The 18767-nt window shown below is 38.1% G+C and overlaps 1 protein-coding gene across 1 annotated transcript in view; it reads right to left on the bottom strand.

Moving 5' to 3' along the window:
* Positions 1-1158: 1158 nt before the first annotated feature.
* Positions 1159-18767, bottom strand: part of ADGRF5 (adhesion G protein-coupled receptor F5) — a 52175-nt gene continuing 34566 nt past the window's right edge. The window contains exons 10-21 of the mRNA XM_034426813.2: positions 17629-17847; positions 14409-14573; positions 13227-13445; positions 12791-13015; positions 11432-11593; positions 10229-10428; positions 7457-7636; positions 4451-5806; positions 3505-3546; positions 3286-3345; positions 2858-2942; positions 1159-1995 (exon numbers count right to left, since the gene is read on the bottom strand). Of these exons, the coding sequence (XP_034282704.2) occupies positions 1916-1995; positions 2858-2942; positions 3286-3345; positions 3505-3546; positions 4451-5806; positions 7457-7636; positions 10229-10428; positions 11432-11593; positions 12791-13015; positions 13227-13445; positions 14409-14573; positions 17629-17847 (2993 nt within the window). The 3' untranslated portion in view covers positions 1159-1915. The remainder of the gene's footprint in view (positions 1996-2857; positions 2943-3285; positions 3346-3504; positions 3547-4450; positions 5807-7456; positions 7637-10228; positions 10429-11431; positions 11594-12790; positions 13016-13226; positions 13446-14408; positions 14574-17628; positions 17848-18767) is intronic.

Raw genomic sequence — 18767 nt, 5'->3', positions numbered from 1 at the left:
CTCACAACATCTTAATTATTTAGAAGTGATGAAGGCATGGAGAAAAAATGTGTTACATAAATCCTTTCTTTTCTTAAATAAACAGATAAAGTATCACTGAGCTCAACTCCTGTGGACTTCATAGACATGCATCCCTGAGTAGTTGACAGAAATGATCTGACATTGCCTTCTTCTTGGACATTTATTTTCAATTTTCCAGATTAGCCTACAGCCCTGCTGACAACTCATTCAAGGATTAACCTGGCCTGACTTTGCTTAACCTTTTGAGATCAAACAAGGTTTACTAAGTGCTGTCACAAAGCTTTTAAAAATATGCTCTTTAGTTTTTTTATATTCTAAAAATGAATTTGTTTGCTTCTTATCAGTAGCAAACCAGTATAGAAATATTTTTTTAAAAATATGGATGCTCTTTTATAATTTTGGAAATTTGCATGGGGTTACCTTCAAATCCTGGCCTCATCCCTGTTGCAAAAGGCAGTTGCCATAGATTCTCTAGAATGCTCGCTCGCCAATGCTTCAAGATCAAGTTTCTGAAACTCACCTTAGAAAGATTCTGCTTGTATACAAAAAGTTTGAGATTAAGTTCCGGGCACTCCAAAGGGGACTGAGAAAGACACCAAGTCTATAACATGGAACCCTTTTTTTTTTGACAAAACAGGTGAACTGTCAGTTTTATGAAGACAGTGGTCATAAAAAAAAGTGCCCAGCATTCCCTAAGTCTTCTGTACAGGGAAATAATGGTGAATATCTGTAGCTTGGGTGTAGGATGAGGGTGAAGGTTTGTTCTCTGAGCTTGTGAGTTAGTTTCCAAACATTTTGTTACCAGGATAAGTAACATCTTCAGCAGAGTTTAGGGGATGTCAGTGTCAGTGTTCTTCTGCTTATAAGGGCTTCAGGTGTGGGTATGTCAAGTGAGGGTCTAGTGATGGGTCAGCTGTGAGTCATCAGTGAGTCTTATGATGGATTTTGTGATGGGTCTTGTGATAAGGAGATTACATCAAGTCAACTCTTCACTAACAAAGCATGCCCAGAAGAAAAATGGCCTCCCCCCCATTATAATTATATCCCATGTTGCAGTTTTCCCCGTCTTCCTCTCTCTAGAAAATTATTGCAGAAGCCCATAAAGATAATCATGCAAGAGTAAGACACTTAAAAAAATTCTGGACAAGCAGGTTTTATTAAGTAATATTCTCATAAATATATATTTACATAGAAAGTCTCCTTTGTTTTTTTCCTAATAAAACAAGTAGCAGAACTGGAAATGTTTCTATAATATAAAAATAAAGTGCTTCTCTTTCTGTAGAGGCTGATAGCACAAATGTTCCAGTTTATTTACAAGGTGATCAGTGCAATTTCATTGCTTTAACTCAGAAGCCAGTCTTGCTAAATTCAATGGAGTTCTTCCCAGGTGAGTATATAATGGATTTTGCCTTAGAAAAGGATGTACCAATGAAGAGAACCACTGAAAATTATATTTACTTCTGAACTGACATCTCTAGGATTGCACTAGCAATTTTTTCACTTTCAGGAAAATAATAAACAAATGCTCCTACAATTTATATGAGCACACATAACTTTTGGGAAGTATATTTGCTCTTGGCAGTGATATGTCTTTCCCATTGGTCCATTTTTAACACTGGATTGGAACAAATATGGCTACATTGAAAGATACTGTAAAATAAATAATGCTGTAAAATAGCATTAGAGCCTGTGTCACAGAACGTCTAGCTTAAAAGATTTCAATTATTTGTCCGTTCATTATGTGGTATACCAGGAAAAAAAAGTTAATTAAAAAGCCACTTCCTTTCCACAATCTGTAAATCTGTAAAGTCAGCATTCTATTATTCACTATTTATTCTGTAGTTATTATTTGAAAAATACTTGAGCTCTTTCAAATATGCAGGTATTTAAAAACTCATGTCAATATAGTATGTGCCTTCGAAGTGCTTTCAGTCAATACAGTTGATGATTCCATAGAAGAGACTTGGTATTTTCCTGTAGAGTAGAGAAGTAAAATGGTAAAAGTCTTGCTTAGTTATTAATTACGGTATAAAGCACAAAACAGTTTCTAAGCCTACTTGCCTTTAAACTGTTCTTTGAGCTCAAGAGGAAACCAAAGAAAACAACAATAAGCCTGCATAAGACCACCAACATTAAAATATGTAGGTTTATAGTAAATTCTAAATAGTCCTCTTCAATTCTTAGCCTGTCAGTTGCAATCAACAACCTTTTTCAAATTGATTTCCAGTGTAACTGCCTGCCTTTCGAGTGTGATAATATCAACCATATCTTGAAAATGCCCAAAGATAATGAAAATACCCACATGGTTTGGCCCAATGGGCCTCATATCAGGACCAATGGAAGAGTTAGCATTGAAGAAGTTACCTAGTTGGGTAGCAAAACATCTTCAAGCAAACCACCAAGTGTAGAGAGCACCAAGGACCCCTCATATCAAGGAGTCAAACCAGAGACTCATTTTATTATCTTTAGCTGTTTTCCAGACATGATGACTGCAGTTATAAGAAACTGAAGTTTCAGAGATCCTGAATGGATTGTTCATTTAAAAGGAACATTTATATTGAATGTATTTGCATACATAACTGAGAAGGCAAATTGTATGCACATTTCAAGGTTACCAAGCCAAAAAGTTGGACTAATTGGATCTTTAATGATTTAATGAAGTTTTTATGTTTCCGAAGGCAAATGTATAAAGAGTTTAAGAATTCTTTAACAGTATAAGTGTTAAGAATTTGACTGCCTATGAAATATATATTTGAGGATTAAGATGATGAAAAAAACTCAAAACAGAATAGCAACAATGGGAAATGAATTGATGCCATATTTTTTCATCACATACCTGCTTTACCAAACAAATTATTTAAAGTTCTTGAAAAAGGTGAATTGATGGAAAGCACAGGAGCCGACATGCCTTGCGATATTGACTACAAAAGGGAAACAAATACTAATAAAAAAGATATCAAAACATGTGCTTGTACATTTTCATTTTGCCAACAATATACACAATTAGAAATAAATCTCTCTCAAAACAACTGCTTTTATTTTCAAATCAGCATGGATTAATTAGTTTTCTTCATCTCCCAACTGCAGAAATAAAGTGACAAATTCTTCTCATGATTCACTTGCAGAGGTGGAATGCTATCTTTGGATCTAAATCCACCATGCCCTGCTCTGGCTAAAGCCAGATACTGTATAGAATAGCCCCTTTATCGACACAAGTCATTTTCTCCATGTAGAAGGATATTCTTTATTTAGAAAGAATATTACCTTTGAGTGTTGTGAACTCCACTTGGACCAAGAATATTTATTCCGTATAGCTTCTCGTACCTGTGCGTTTCAAAGAAAATGAATGTTAATATTTAATCATGTCTGTAGTTGTAGTTGTAATTGTACAATTACAATTATGTGTAATTGTATACATATAATTTTATTACACAATAAAACAATAAACACAAAACAGTAAACATCCTAAAATTATGTTCTTACCTTCCTATCCCAGAGAGTTCCACCCAATAGAATGAATAATCCCTGAAAAATATTCAAAGATTGAAATTACATATTTCAGTTATTACACTACTATACAAAGTATTCAATACATCTGATTTCCTACTAGTATTATTACAGAGGAAAAAGTATGAAATATGAAGAGTATGAAGAAAATTGCCCATTTCAGCATACAGAAATTGCAAACAATCTAAGACAAAATGGAAAAGGGCCGATAACCAAAAGATTGATCCATACTAGAAACGAATTTGCAAATTTTCAGAAAAGAAATGAGCGTTCTGATCACTCCCTGGTCTGGAATATTCAGAAACAATAAATTGTCTCAGGACAGGTAGCTAGGAATCAGGAAAGAGAACATAATTCCCCACAGTTCTTAAGACTCAGAGATCAGAAATGCTACTTTATTTTTTTTTAATTTAATTTTACACTCTGGATGCCATTTAGTTCCAACACTGATTTGTTTAGTTTGGTCATAGACTAGCAAAGTATATGCCAATTAAAATCCAAAGAGATAATTATGATTATTTATTTTGCACAAGGTAGTTTGGCTTATTTCTATGCCAAACCAAAATTCTAGAAGCAGGTAACTGAATTCATTCAGTCATTCAGTCATACAATTTATTCATTTATTAAATTTATTAAAATTTTATGCCACCTATCTCACTGTTACAGCAACCCCGGGTGGCAAAAACTGCTATTAGCTTTGTCATTTTCAAGAACAATGTGTTTTTCCAGAAACTCATGGTTCATCTATAGAATGCTGGTATCAATGACATCATTAGATTGCATGTTATGGAAAGAGCTGCTTGAATCATCCCTCAGTTTAGATTAAGTATGTATTATAACACAGTGAGATACCCAAAGAAAATGTCGATGGTGTTTTTGACATCTAACTATTCCAAATAGCTGATATTATCAATCCACTTACCTGAAAGGCATTGAAAATAGTAAATAGCATATGGAATATTTTGGGACTTCCTGGAACAACTGTGGCCAGTCCAAATCCCCAAGTAAGACCTAACAGTGGTGTCAGTACACCAATGCTCTTGGCAATTCGATACAAAGAACTCTTTTCTTCATTGATGGACTTTTCCCCAATTGAACGTCTTGATATTTTTGCTATAACCACAACAGTAACAATAGTATTAATAGCAACAATGATCATGGCAGGAATCACTAAGGCCAAGAGGGCTTTGCTTTCCTCCCAGTTGAGAAAGCAGCTCTTTTTCCTTGTGTAAGAGGAATATGGAAGGGTACTGGCTACTGTGATGGCTGATATTATTAGAGGACAGACGTATCCCAAGCAGAAGCCAATGGTTTTCATGATAGTCTTGCTTGCATTATGTAGAAGAAAGACCAAGTGATAGAAGAGCATCAGTCCCAAAGCGAGCATCCAAAAGAAAACACAGAGGTAGAAATAGTGAACGAAATAAGTTGCTACTATGCAAAGATTCCCCTCCACTGCATAATTTTGGTCATGTGTCGCAGCAACAACAATGAAGCAGATATCTGCACTCAAGAGAGAAACTGCAATGTTCAGAATGCATACATGGCGCATGTATGCAATTCTTGTTTTAGTGACTGATTTCCACACAAGCAGTTCTATTCCAAGGCAAATAATCAGGCTCACTATAGAAAGGCTCAGGCCAATGTAAGTGATATAAGTCAGTTCATCCAGTGAAGTTTCCTGATTGGAAGACATGAGCATGGCAAAGGAAGTTGTGTGATTGCAAGAGCAAATGACACTGTCCCCATCATCCTTAGTTTCACAGCCTGTACTATCCCAGTCTCCTTCTTCTGCCAAACTGAAATTCCAAAAGACACATTGTGGATTGCTCATGGCCTTTTCACGCTTTGCAAAAGTCATTTTGATCTGGAAATCCTCATTTATTTGGGGATTTATTACCGTCGTCATTACCAAACTATTTACCATTTCCTTTCTATATTGTGGAATGATACGGTCAATTGTCGAATAAGCCACACTGATGATCGTGATTGATTTCTCAATATCAACATTTGCATCCTCAATAAGCACACTTCCCCTGAGGCCTGCAGACTGCAGAAAAGCAAAGCTGCTGTTATAAATGGAGGTACTGCTTTCCCCAAGAACTGTTCCTTTGATTTGAAGACTGTCATGTATGATTGAAGGAACAGATTGATTAATTGGTTGGAGTGATCCTAAAAATTGTTCTACTGAACCAAGTAATTGAGAGCTCCCATTCTGTACATGTTTCCAAGTTTCTGTTGGACTGGTGATAATAGTTTCTACAGTAGATCCAAAGTTCTGCCAAAAAAAAAAAAGGTGGGGGGGGGAGAATAATAATTCTTTTTAATTACCAGGTTGCATTAGAAAATCCTCTTCCTGTCAGTGTATCTCAATCCACTTACCAACTTCCAAAACAAAGATCCTAGTGCTGAAGTCTAAAATTCTTCTCACACTTGAAATATGTTATTAAGTTCAGATATGATAGTATATTATAACAGTGGGGAATTATACAAAGGATTAGTCATTAACCTCCATTAGCATCAGCTAGGCATCTATGAGTAAGGGGCTCCATCAAAATTGGAACCTTGCTCTGATTTTCAGTTTATCATCAAGCTTATCATGAATTTAACATGATCCTCCCCAAATTATCATCATGTCACAGTTATTGTAATTTCAAATGTCCTGCAGTATTTCAAAAAGGAACATTAAATAGAAAGAATTATAAGCACAAAAATCCTATACAGTGCTCTCACTTTGTCATCAGTCAGTCCCAGTCAGGGAGCTTTGACCCACCCAAGAAAATGTGTTTGTGCATGGCCCATTTATGTATCTCTATGCACGTATATGCGTCCATACGTAACCACCAGAAATAGCACTCCAAAAAAGGGCATTGCCAGAAAAAAAAAATTAAATCAGTTTGGGTTTCAGTTGTGTTGACCGAGACCAACTGAGCAGTTAGGAAATTTGGGAGAAAATACTGAAAAGACATTCAGGAGTCCTGGGTGGGAAAAGTTGGTTTAAAAGGTCATGAGGATTGACTCCAGTGGTGGGTTGCTCACGGTTCTGTCCGGTTCTTGAGAACCAGTAGTAAAATCAGTGGGAGGCTCTGCCCACCCGCCCTGACGTCATATTTGGTGATCTGCACATGTGGAGAAACCAGTGGTGGGTTGCTCCCAGTTCGCACCGGTTCACAAGAACCGGTAGTAAAAATTTGTCGTAGTTCGGAGAACCTGTAATAACATTGGCTGTCCACATCTCTGAACCGGTCCCCAGCCCGGTAGCTGCTCGCTTATTCCACCTCATCAGAGGCTTTTTTTTTTTTTTACTTTTAAAAGTATTTTTTCTACAACCTCTTCGGCCGAAAAAATGCTATTAAAAGTAAAAAAAAAAAAAGCCTCTGATGATCCCACGGCTCAGCTGGGATCGGCAGAGGCTTTTAAAAGCATTGTTTTCTGCAACTTCTTTGGCCGAAGAGGTGGTTAAAAAAATGCTTTGAAAAGCATCTGACGATCTCAGCTGAGTTGCCTGATCGGCAGAGGCTTTTCAAAGCATTGTTTTCTGCAACCTCTTCAGCCAAAGAGGTGGTTAAAAAAAATACTTTGAAAGCCTCTGATGATCCCAACCTCTTAAGGTAGAAAAAATGCTTTTAAAAGTAAAAAAAAAAAAGTTGGCCATGCCCACCCAGTCACATTACCCCCCACACACAAGCCACGCCCACAAAATAAGCCATGCCCACAGAACCGGTAGTAAAAAATTTTAGAACCCACGTGCGCATATACTCCCATTGCGAACCGGTAGTAAAGGTAAGTAGAACCCACCCCTGATTGACTCCTTCTGTAGACAGCTTTTCAAGTAGAGCTATTGTATTTCTTATTCTGTTTTCAATACTGATAATAACTCCCTTCAAGTATAAGCAAGTAAAGTACCCCCAAACAGTTTGCCACTTACTGCCATATTCTCTTCATTTGCCTCTACAGGTATGGCTGATACCAAAGTCAGGGTTTCAAGAACAGCATTTAGGTTTGCAGCAGATTTGTTTATTTCCTCCTGTGTCTGCTTGGTGGTTTCTTTCAGTTTTTTAAGGAATGTGGGCAACTTCTTCTGGGACTCTGGACTGGAGGCCAAAGACTAGAATTAGAATTAAACATGTTAAAGACAAATTAGATGGCACGGCTGGATCATCAGCTAAACTGAAGAGCTTTGGCTGCTTGAAAAAAAAGTACTGAATGTTGGGAACTCTGCTTGTGATATGGCAATGAAGGCACATCACTTACATTTCTTCACAAGTTAACAATGCCCAATTGCCACTGAATGGGACAAAGAGATATTCCACTTTGAAGAAGACACCATAGTAATTTACTGTTTTTCCTTTTTGGGCTAAAGAAAAGATAGAATATTTAGCCCTGAATATTCATAAACATGAATATTAACCTGCATACTTAGAAATATGTCTTAATGTGTGATTTCCTTTGTCTGTTAGCTGGAAAGTATGTCTTAAGGCATCGTTCCTGTTTACCTGCACCTTCTGTTCCTCCTACTGAATAGGAACTGAGGTTATGGGGAATAGAGAACTAGGCATTAACAGTACATAGGAAAGGGACACCATTGTAAGATTGTGGTTGGCAAAAGAGCAACGGTGTAACATTGAGGTTGGCAAGAAAACAATGTTGCATAATTATGATCGGAAAAATGGGCAACTGACTCGGTTGCTATGACATTAGGGACAGATCCCAAAAGTCACATGATTTGTGGCTTTAAGGTATAAAAGACAAAGGCAAATAATAGGAAGTTGCCAATCGGCCTCAAGCTGACCCATTTGACTGCTTGTCTGATTGATTGATCCTCATTGCAATGTGATTAATGTAAGTGTTTGATGTTTGCTATGCTTTAAATTCTAATAAACCTCTGAATCCTAAAGTGAGACTTTTTGTGGTGTGCTGTCTGTTCAATTGTTATTACCGGTAAATGAGGCTATGCTCAATAATTAGGTTTTTTTCCTCCTGACAATACTGTTCAGATGCTAGCTCAGTGCCTGTGTAAAAACCTGAGAGGGGAGGGGAGAAACTGGCTGCAACTCAATCCCAGAAAGATGGAGTGGTTACATAATTTTGGCCCCTTAGAGTCAGGACAATTGGTATCTCTGATTCTGGATGGCTCCTCCAAATCTGATGTACAATTTTGGGGTCTTCCTGGACTTATGGCTTCTGATAGAAGAGCTGGTGGCAGATGGGGCCAGGGAAACCCTTGCATAAATTCATATCGTCCACCAATTTCACCCATTTCTGGACTGGGAGGATTTGCTCATGGTCATTTCTGCCTTAGTCACCTCCCATTTGTTTATTGCAATGCATTCTGCATGGAGTTGCCCTCAAAGACTATCCGGAACCTGCAATAGATCCAGAATGCAGCAGCATATAGTTTTGGATGCCTGATAGTTCACCTGAATTCACCAGTCCTGTGTGAGCTTCACTGGCTCCCAGATGCTTCTGGGTGCAATTCAAAGTGCTGGTTATTATCTCTAAAGCTTTACATGACATAGGGCTAAATTATTTGTGGGAGTACCTCATCCTGAAGTAAGATATATCTATCTTACTAGGTTAGGTAGGAAGGGCATGCTTCAGGTCCTTAAATGTTGTCATCTGATATGGTATGCCTTCTCAATGGTCACCCCAATCCTAAAACGTTAGTGGCTACAGTCTGAGGGATCCCTATCCTTTTAGCCTTCCTCCAACATTGAGTTAGGATGAGGATTAACCCAGGAGGCTGTTTGGTCTGTCATCTGCAGAGATGGGTGTTTTTGTTTTTAATATCTATTTTCTTGTTTTGAGACATCTAGAAACATTTAATGAGATAGGCAGCTACAGTATATAAGTTATGTAAATAAATAAAAATGACATGTTAATTAACCCTTAGAGAGAGTGTGATAATGGAACTCTGCTTTTTAACTTTAATGATTCCACAGAGAATCAAAAGGAAAAAGCTGAGCTCACTGATGAACCAGACTGTCAACCTGACACAGACAATAGTCTAATCTAGGACAGAATTCCCGCATATTCTTTAAGAGAGTGGAGATATTTCTTGACATATGCAAATATATGTAAATATATTACTGATATATATGTATGTATTCTTGTGTGTGTGTGTGTCTGTGTATGTGTCTGTGTGTAAAGCCAAATTAATAAAATATGTATCTACATCTAATCTTTATTTATAGCTATAGCTACACACACACAGAGGTAGTTTGCTGTGTAGTTTGCTGAAGTACAGGTAGTCCTTGAATTATGACCATTCGTTTAGTGACCATTCAAAGTTACAACATTGTTGAACAAAGGAAACTTAAAATGTTGCAACATATGTGATATGACACTTTGCGGCCATGTTGTTAGCAATGGCAATTTCAGTCCCATTCAGAAACTGAAGACCACCTGTGCTGTCCAGCTGTTCAAAGACTGTGGAATGAGATGGAAAAATGAATCTATGTTCTTGACCATTAATCAAAGCTACTGAGACCTTGTTCTTTCTAGACAACATCAGTAAAAGAAAGAATCAGTCCTCCCTATGAGGCAGAAAACACTTGGTTCTAACAACCAGGTCGAAGAACCAAAGGGAAGCTCACTCAGGCCTCATCCATTGATCTCAATTCTCAGAGCACTTTGTTTCAACAGACCTCAAATCCCCTGACTTGGCCTGGGTTCACTGTGGAGACTGGAGCATGATTACCTCAGCAGAATTCAAAAGGTCATTGATGGGACCGGCCAAGCAGCTGTTTCTATAAACAGTCCATTTTGTACGTTCACATCTATAAGTGATGTTTCCTCTCACAGAGTTACTTGTCCCATGGAAATTTAAGCAAGGCTTTATGATCTGCGCTTCATTTGCTCCCACACCAATGTCTGAGGAATTGCACACCACATTCTTTGCTGTGGGGAAAAAAAAGGTTTTAAAAATTACATCTTGCTTTCTGAGTCAGATGTCTACTTACATATTTATAAAACTAGCTACAGTTCGTCAGGAATAAGAAATCTTCCATTGCACATATGAACAAAACATCTGCTTCTTAATACATTACAAGGAAACTCCTTTTAACTGAAAAATCCTGTAGTTTATTCCAATGAAAGTGTGTGAAGAGTTGATCATGGATAATTCCCACCCACCGGGGTGAAATGCTCCTGGTTCGGACCGGATCGTCCGATCCAGTAACGATGGCGGCGGGTGGTTCAGAGAATCGGTAGCAAAAATCCCTGTGCCCCCTCCCCCATGCCCAGCTGAGCTGCATGATCATCAGAGACTGTTTTTTTAACTTTTAAAAGCAATTTTTCTTCTAACCTCTTCGGCCAAAAAAATGCTTTTAAAAGACAAAAAAAAGCCTCTGATGATCGTGCAGCTCAGCTGGGATCGTCAGAGGCTTTTAAAAGTTTTAAAAAATACTTTTAAAAGTTAAAAAAAAACCTAGTTGGCCATTCCCACCCAGTCACATTACCCCCCCACCAAGCCACGCCTACAGAACCGGTAGTAAAAAATTTTACATTTCACCACTGCCACCCACCCCCCAATAAGCTTAACTTTTAGATGTTAAAGGAGGATGGCTTTTTTAAGGACAGAATTATGTAGGAATTCAAATTTGGAAGGAAAAGGAAAGTATGACTTCGTATTAAAATTCATGTTTTCCAGTGAGGAAGTACAGAACAAGGTATTTTTGGAACAGAAAAAATATCTCCCCCATTTTTCTACAACGTGAAAGACAGTCTTCAGAGAAAAATACAAAATATAAAAGACCCAGCATGAACAAATTATCCATTATCATTCTCCAGTTATTTTTCAAGCAAACTTGTTCCTACTAGAGCAAAGCAGATAATCCTATATTATAATAAGATTGACTTGCATGCATTAGTGACTGATTTATGCAATGGCATTCTCTCTTACCTGGTACAAAATGTAAGACCATAGCTGGACTCGTCACATTTTGATTGATTTGATTCATAAACATACAATGCATCTGGAGAGCATGCCCTTTGGAATTGCAGTGTATGTCTGTGAAACTTTGTATGGAATAGTAGCAATTGAGATTATTTTTTCTTCTTCTTTCTGCAAAGGAAGAAATTATTTAATGTGGGGTTAAGGTTTCAACATCCAGAGTAAGAAGCTAGTCTCGCACTCTTAACCTAGATATTAGTCAGGTTTATTAAAATAGATGTATTCATATCTAGCTAAGTGAAGACATTTTGTGTTAAATCTCTGAGAAAACAACTTTTTAACTGTTTATAAAAGGCTTGACAGCTTCAGTCGAGACTCTGAGAGCTTAGGCCCTGTTTTCATCCAGTTGCCTTCTATAATGAAGACTCCTGATAATGGAGAATATTTGTAGCTCAGGGTTGAAATGAGAGGTCTTTGGTGCTCTCTGAACTTGGTTTTTTTCTTGCAGACGTTTCATTACCCAAAGTAGGTAACATCATCAGTGTGAGTAAGGAATGGGAATGCTTACTAGCACGGATGATGTTACTTAGTTTGGATATACTACATGAGCACACAATAGATACAAACTTAAAGTGAACCGCTCCAAACTCGATTGCAGAAAATATGACTTCAGCAACAGAGTGGTCAATGCCTGTAATTCACTACCTGACTCTGTGGTTTCATCACAAACCCCCCAAAATTTTAACCTTAGACTGGCTACTGTTGACCTCACCCCATTCCTAAGAGGTCTGTAAGGGGCGTGCATAAGAGCACCAGTGTGCCTACCGTCCCTGTCCAAATGTTCCCTTTAATTGTATTCATTTTATGTATTCAATTCATGCTTATATATATTATCTAATACGTACTCAAATAAATAAATAAAATAAAATAAAGTAAAACAAATAATGAAACATCTGCATGAAAACAGCCAAGCTCAGATAGCACCAAGGAGCCCTTCACATAGACACCTGTACAGATTTTTCCTTCAATACTAATCAACATTAGGAAATTAAGAATGTGGAGATCACTAAGGGAACTGGTGCTGAATCTCAGATTATTCAACCCCTGCTACAAAACTCTGGGACAGTGTTTCTCACCCTTGCTAACTTTTAAGATGTGTGGACATCAAACTCCTGGAATTTCTCGGCCAGCATGAATTGAGGTTCACACATCTGAAAGCTGCAAAGGTTGAGAAACACTGATGTAGAAGCAAACTGTGATTTTCATGGTTGCATTTGACCTTGCCAAACCCCCATTAAGTTTTCAAGAGAAATGGATATCTAGCTATTCATCAGCAGCTCTTCTTCCACCCAGCCTATGATTACTTACCTGCCCTAATCGGTAGAGGCATATTGGGATCATAAGAAAAAAAATAAACAATGTAATTTTCCATCCGGCGTGTACAGCATTCCAGACTTCTTGTTGCTGGACAAGAAATGACCGTCTCTATGGGATCTCTTATGATCTCTTGAGGCCGGAGCAAAGGAATAACTTTAATTGTTATATTTCCAAAGCTGCTCAAAAAACTTTGAGAAAAGTTGCATGTATAGATGCCTAGAAAAATAAAACCAGCAGGTTTAACAAATGCAATGCTAAAGAAATTAACAACAGAAAGTTTAAAGCAGCAGCAACTACCATTCAAGTCCTCTAAAATCAAGGAGTAGAAATGATTGAAAAGGCACTTTAGTAACACGTTATTTCATTGATAAAATTATTTCTCTCATCAATGGGATGGCTGAGTGAAACAATTCATGTTTTGACTCACCAGTCCAATCCTGGTTTGCCCTAGGTACAGTCAGCACAGACGTGGCACCTGTGAAGCTCTTCGTGGTGGTGTACCACATACTATCTATTTCCTTAATAGTCCTGCCATTCTGAATTTTCCAAATGACTGTGTCATAATTTCTCACATCACTCTGGCATGTTAAAAAGAAAGCATCTCCCTCAGAAACAATGTCCTTTGAACTAGAAAGGGTTATTTTTGCTGGTGAAACACAAATAAAGAGACATTATTTAGTATTTCATTATGAGACCAGCATTACAAAAGAGACTTATTGGAGAATTGTGTGATTTGCCTTCCTAATACGAAGATTAGTTCTCATACATTAAGATATTAGTTCTACCACACAACACATGTTCTAATTTTTTATTGACTATTCTAGATCTCAGACCTAAAATGTTTTGCTTCCATCATTTGCTGTGTTCCTTAGCATGGTTTAATAAGGTATTACTCCTTGTATTTTTAAAACAGCTGGCACAAAAATATTTGTTTACGTCATCTTGTTAATGGCTGTGGGTGGTTTTTGATGTCTGCAGTCCAGAATGTTTCATCATATCCTATGAAGATTGTCCATTAGTTAACAGGCATGCTCTAACAAAGATTCAATAGCAGAAAAATTGGAAATCACCCCACCCTTCATCTCTCTCTCTCAATCTCTTTTTTAAAAAAGCAGAAAAAAACCCCCTCCACTCTATAATAGCAGAAGGATGAAAAGGATACAACACATATTTACAAACAATGTGTGGCCAAAAAAAGCAATGTGAAATGAGATGAAAGACTATATGGAGAATTGTATGAGTCAAACCTATATCAAAAATTTAAGAGCAAAGTTTAAAATGAGCAGTTAAAGTTTGAAGAACTTTTAGAATCTAGTGGAGGAACTGAACAAACTTTCCATGGGTCAAAGTCTGGCACTATTGTGTCACAAAAAATCTCCTTCTTGCTTTCTCAGGATCCCGATCTCTTGCCAGAAACTTTGTACAGTTTAATTTTGTCCACATTCATTGATAGTCCATCCCTTAAACTGCAGCCTAGCTAGAAGCATTTATGCAAAAGTGCTAACTTCAATACTGTATTCTAAATCTAGTACTACAGATTTTCTCAAATGATTACTGAATCCATCCACAACAGTCAGAAAACAGGTGCTGTATCCAAAAAGATGCTTACCCACACGAAAATATGTCACTTTGAGTATTTTATTGGCACGAGCACCATAGGTGGTATTTAGCTCACATGTGTAATCAGTGCTGGTGCCAGACTTGTCTACTGGGCACTGAGATTCACTAGCCTGTAGCAAGTAGATGGTACAGTTGTTCATTGAAGTAGTCCTTCCTGCAAAGAAAAGCAATCAATCTGAAAAAGATTGCAAAAAGGCTGATGCTTGAAATAAAGCTATGTAGTATCTCAGTTTCTGCTTCCTATAGCACTTATACATTGCATGCATTGGAATTATGAAGAAGAATGGAAGAGGAATTTGTATGTTGTTGTGATGGTTAAATTTATATCCCATCTTTCTTACAGAAGCTCAAGGCAGTATACATAGTGCTCACTCCTCCATTCCCCCCCCCAACAAAAACCTATGAGATGAGTTGAGCTGAGAATTATGTTCCCTTTACTGAACATGCATACACAGGAAAAGATTGAGTGCACACAAAATAATAGTAACCCGACCTAAGTTACACAAAATAATAGTAACAAATTCAGACATCAGAAAACATTGTTGCTTTAGATAGTGGGATGAGCAGCATATAAATATAATAATTAAATAAATCAACTGTGGGCTCATGACTGCAACAGCAAAGGCTGCTTGGTCTTGCCAAGCTGTAGGACAGTAGGCAGGGGATCCTTTTTTAGCCTCGCAATTGCAGCTCTGGATCGGGTCCAAGTGGAGACACATCGACATAAGTTCAGAGCCTCCTGTACATGAGGAGCCTCCTTCCTCCAAAACAAAGTTAGTATGTGTGGCATTCTGAACAGATAACGTCCATGATCATTGTTAACTTTATAAGCATTTCAAGTTTTAAATTAATAATAATTAAAGTTCAAGAAAGTTCGGAGTACATCCAGAGACGAAGGAAAGAAGGGGAAGAAAGAGTGGTGTCTATCTAAATGCTTTTCATATAATGCTTCCCTCCCTCCCTCCCTCCCTCCCTTTGGAGTCAGACTCTAGGAGTCAACAATGCCTTGAAAAATGTGTGTAACGCATTATTATACCTTTTACTTTCCATATTTTAACGAAGAAATATGTGAACATTTTAACATGTCAATATTGCATGTATTTACAATTTATTCATATACTTGCATTGTGGCACATAAATGTGTCCTTGGCTGGGGAAAAGCTACTCAAAATATATATTTTCCCCACATGGCATATAAGAAATTGGAGGGAACACTGGCTGAGAAAGAATGGTTGGATCAAAACAACCTAGAGAGCTTCAATGCCTGAGGAGGAAGCAGAAATTAAGTTTCCCTGCTTCTCACCGTTAACTCTTGCCCCACACTGGTTCTCTGATCAAAGCATTGGTTTTGATGCATTCAGGAAGGCCTAGAAATAAAGAAAGTGGAGCTCTGGAAACAGGATTATGATTGAACTACTCCAGACATACAGATAATAGAAGTTTGTGTTTGACTGCAATTGACTTTGGGTGTGCCAGTAATATAGAATTTTTTTCCATGCTTTTCCAACAATCGCAAGCTTATAAATTTACTGATTGATGGAATTTATCTCCACTACGAAGAGTCTTGTGGCAGTCTACAACACCCATCAGTCCAGAGTTTAAAAAGTGGTAAAAATAAATCGATAGCCAAGTAAGTCCTAGTGTGTGCTACTTTATAATTGAGGATTCAAACCTTAGAGGTTCAATTTTAACAGCCTGCAGAAGGACAACAGTATAGGGACAAACTGAAACTCTGGTACAGCCAATTCCACAGACCAGGTGCATCAACTGAACACAGTCCCTGCCAGCATCCAGTCTTCTCATTTTCTTCTACAACATTAGGTTTCCCTTTTTCAGGGAGTTATTTGAGCTATTATTTCCTTGAGTGTGTTGTGGGGGGGGATGTCATAAGGAGGTAGTACAGGGCATATATACTCTTCTTCTTCCCCACTTCATAGCCATAACTACTTTACAGTTAACCAGTTGCTCCTAGATGACCAATCCACTGAACATACATATTGGAATTTGCACCAAAAGGTGTGTGAATCTCTATGCAATGTATCTCCACTACCATTCAGGTCTTTTTGATTTCAGAATAGGAATCAGAATAGAGCTGGAAGGACCTTGGAGGTCTTCTAGTCCAGCCCCCTGCTCAAGCAGGAGATCCTATACCAGGAGTGTCAAATTCAATTTGTGTTTGACCTTGGGGGGGTTGGCATGGGCGTGGCCAGGGTGGGTATGGCCAGCTCAACATCATTTGTGTCAGGGACCCCTGTGGTGACCCAAGCATTCTGCAAGCGAAAACAGGCTCCCGAGCTCCGTTTTCGGCTGTGACAGCCTCCTGCAACCCTCTGCCAGTGAAAATGGAACTCTGTTTTTGCTGGCAGAGGCACCGTGGGGAGGTCTTTTGCTGTTTCCAGAGTGGCCCTGTGGGCCAGATCTAAGCACACTGCAGGCCAGATCTGGCCCTGGGCCTTGAGTTTGACACCCCTGTCCTATACCATTCAGATAAGTAACTATCCAGTCTCTTCTTAAAATCCTCCAGTGATGAAGCACCCACAATGTCTGAAGGCAAGCTGTTCCATTGGTTAATTGTCCTCACTGTTAGGAAGTTTCTCAATTCCAGGTTGCTCCTCTCCTTGATTAGTTACCATCCATTGTTTCTTGTCCTGCCCTCTGGTGCTTTGGAAAATAAATTGACCCCCCTCTTCTTTGTGGCAGCCTCTCAATTTTTCAATCTCAATTTTTCTGATAAGGAATGCTACATTTCCCATCAACAGATCAACTACTTTCATTCTCCCCTTTGCAGGCAAATCTGGAACTCTAGGTTTTGTGAAGGAGAAGAGAAAGCAGAAATAGGAAAGCACCTAGTTTTCTGCCCCACGTTTCCAACTGAGATCAAGAGATTGGAGCTCTCCATGACCAAAGATTATTATCTTTTTGGTCTAGGAAGGGAACAAACAGTGAATTTGCTTAACACATAGGCTGGTGCAAGTTAGGCAATGGTGGAGCAAGAGAAAGTTACACAATTTCAATTCAGGTCTTGATTTTGCTTTGATGGAAGAATGTATGAAAGTCAGATTCTGGGCCCATGTTTGTGTCCAGTTTACTGTGAGCCACAAAACAACCCAAATATTGAGAGATAGCTACACTTTCTATATAAAGAGTGCTGGAAAGAGAAAAATGATCAGCTATAATCAGCACTTAGTATAGATGATATTGCTACATACCTGAAATATTTATTGCTCCATTGGGTCTCCAATAAGGAGAGAAAAGTTGTATGTCTCTATCTGTGCAGCAGCTCAGTTCTCTTATGTCCGTACCATCACAGACAATAGAAACATTTTCTGATGGCACAAGTTTAATCTGAGAGACCACTACATTAACTTCAGCTCTGTATATTGAGGACAATTTCGTTGAGTCATCTTTAAAATTGCAACCAAAATTATCTGCAAAAAAGACAAATACGTTATGGGCAAACATAGTTTCCTAATATAACACACTTGTTAGGCACAAAAGCCACTTTTGAAATATAACAATCTTATCACAGTTCTCTAATAAAATAAATGTATGTTGCAGTTCTAATACATGAAGATATATTAGAGAAGTAATCAGTCCCAGACTGAGCATGAGCCAGAAGGGTGAGTTTAAAAAGTATAATGCAGTATTATTTTGCTTTCATAGAATAACCAGTTCAGCTAACATTATAACAGCCAGCAGACCTCTAGTCGTGCAACAGGAATTTGTTTTCCATCCTAAATCTGCTCTTGAGAATTTCCCAAAATAATATAGGCTGGCAGGATAATTTTTGTTAATTTTGCTAAAAAGTTATTCAATAAAAATTATGTAACAGTGACAAAGCATAGCTTGTCTTCATCATTTCAGGCACCACATTTTAAGAATGAGATAAGAAAATTAGCATTGGTTCAAAGAAGGCCACCAAATGATCAATCAAATGAGTGCTGTGAGGAAAACTGGTCAGAAACAGGATTCCTAGGCAACTGTAGTGGGCAGACAAGTGTCAGAGTACACAAAGCCTATGACTTACACATTTGTATTCATCACTGAGAAACAAACATGTAAGGGCAAATTTCACATGTCTTCATTATGTGCCTGCTGTCATTATGTACACTGATGTGGTGCTTATGACTGAGTCTATTGACACTGGACAGGAGAAGGTTGAGAGAGAATGTGTCAGCTCTTTACAGGTCATCTGAAGAACTGTTCCATAAATCAAACCAATAATTCTGAAGAGCAGGGCTAGATTAAATTAGGAAGCACCTTTTAACAATAAGTGTAGGTGGAGCCAATTAGCCAGTGGGGTGGTAGGCTTTCCCTCACTGGAAACCCAAATAACGATTCCCCAGCT

Source organism: Pantherophis guttatus, chromosome 1, assembly GCF_059756535.1.
Source record: "Pantherophis guttatus breed Tessera chromosome 1, ASM5975653v1, whole genome shotgun sequence".
Taxonomy (NCBI): Eukaryota; Metazoa; Chordata; class Lepidosauria; order Squamata; family Colubridae; genus Pantherophis; species Pantherophis guttatus.
This window is presented reverse-complemented; position numbering and strand designations above follow the sequence as displayed.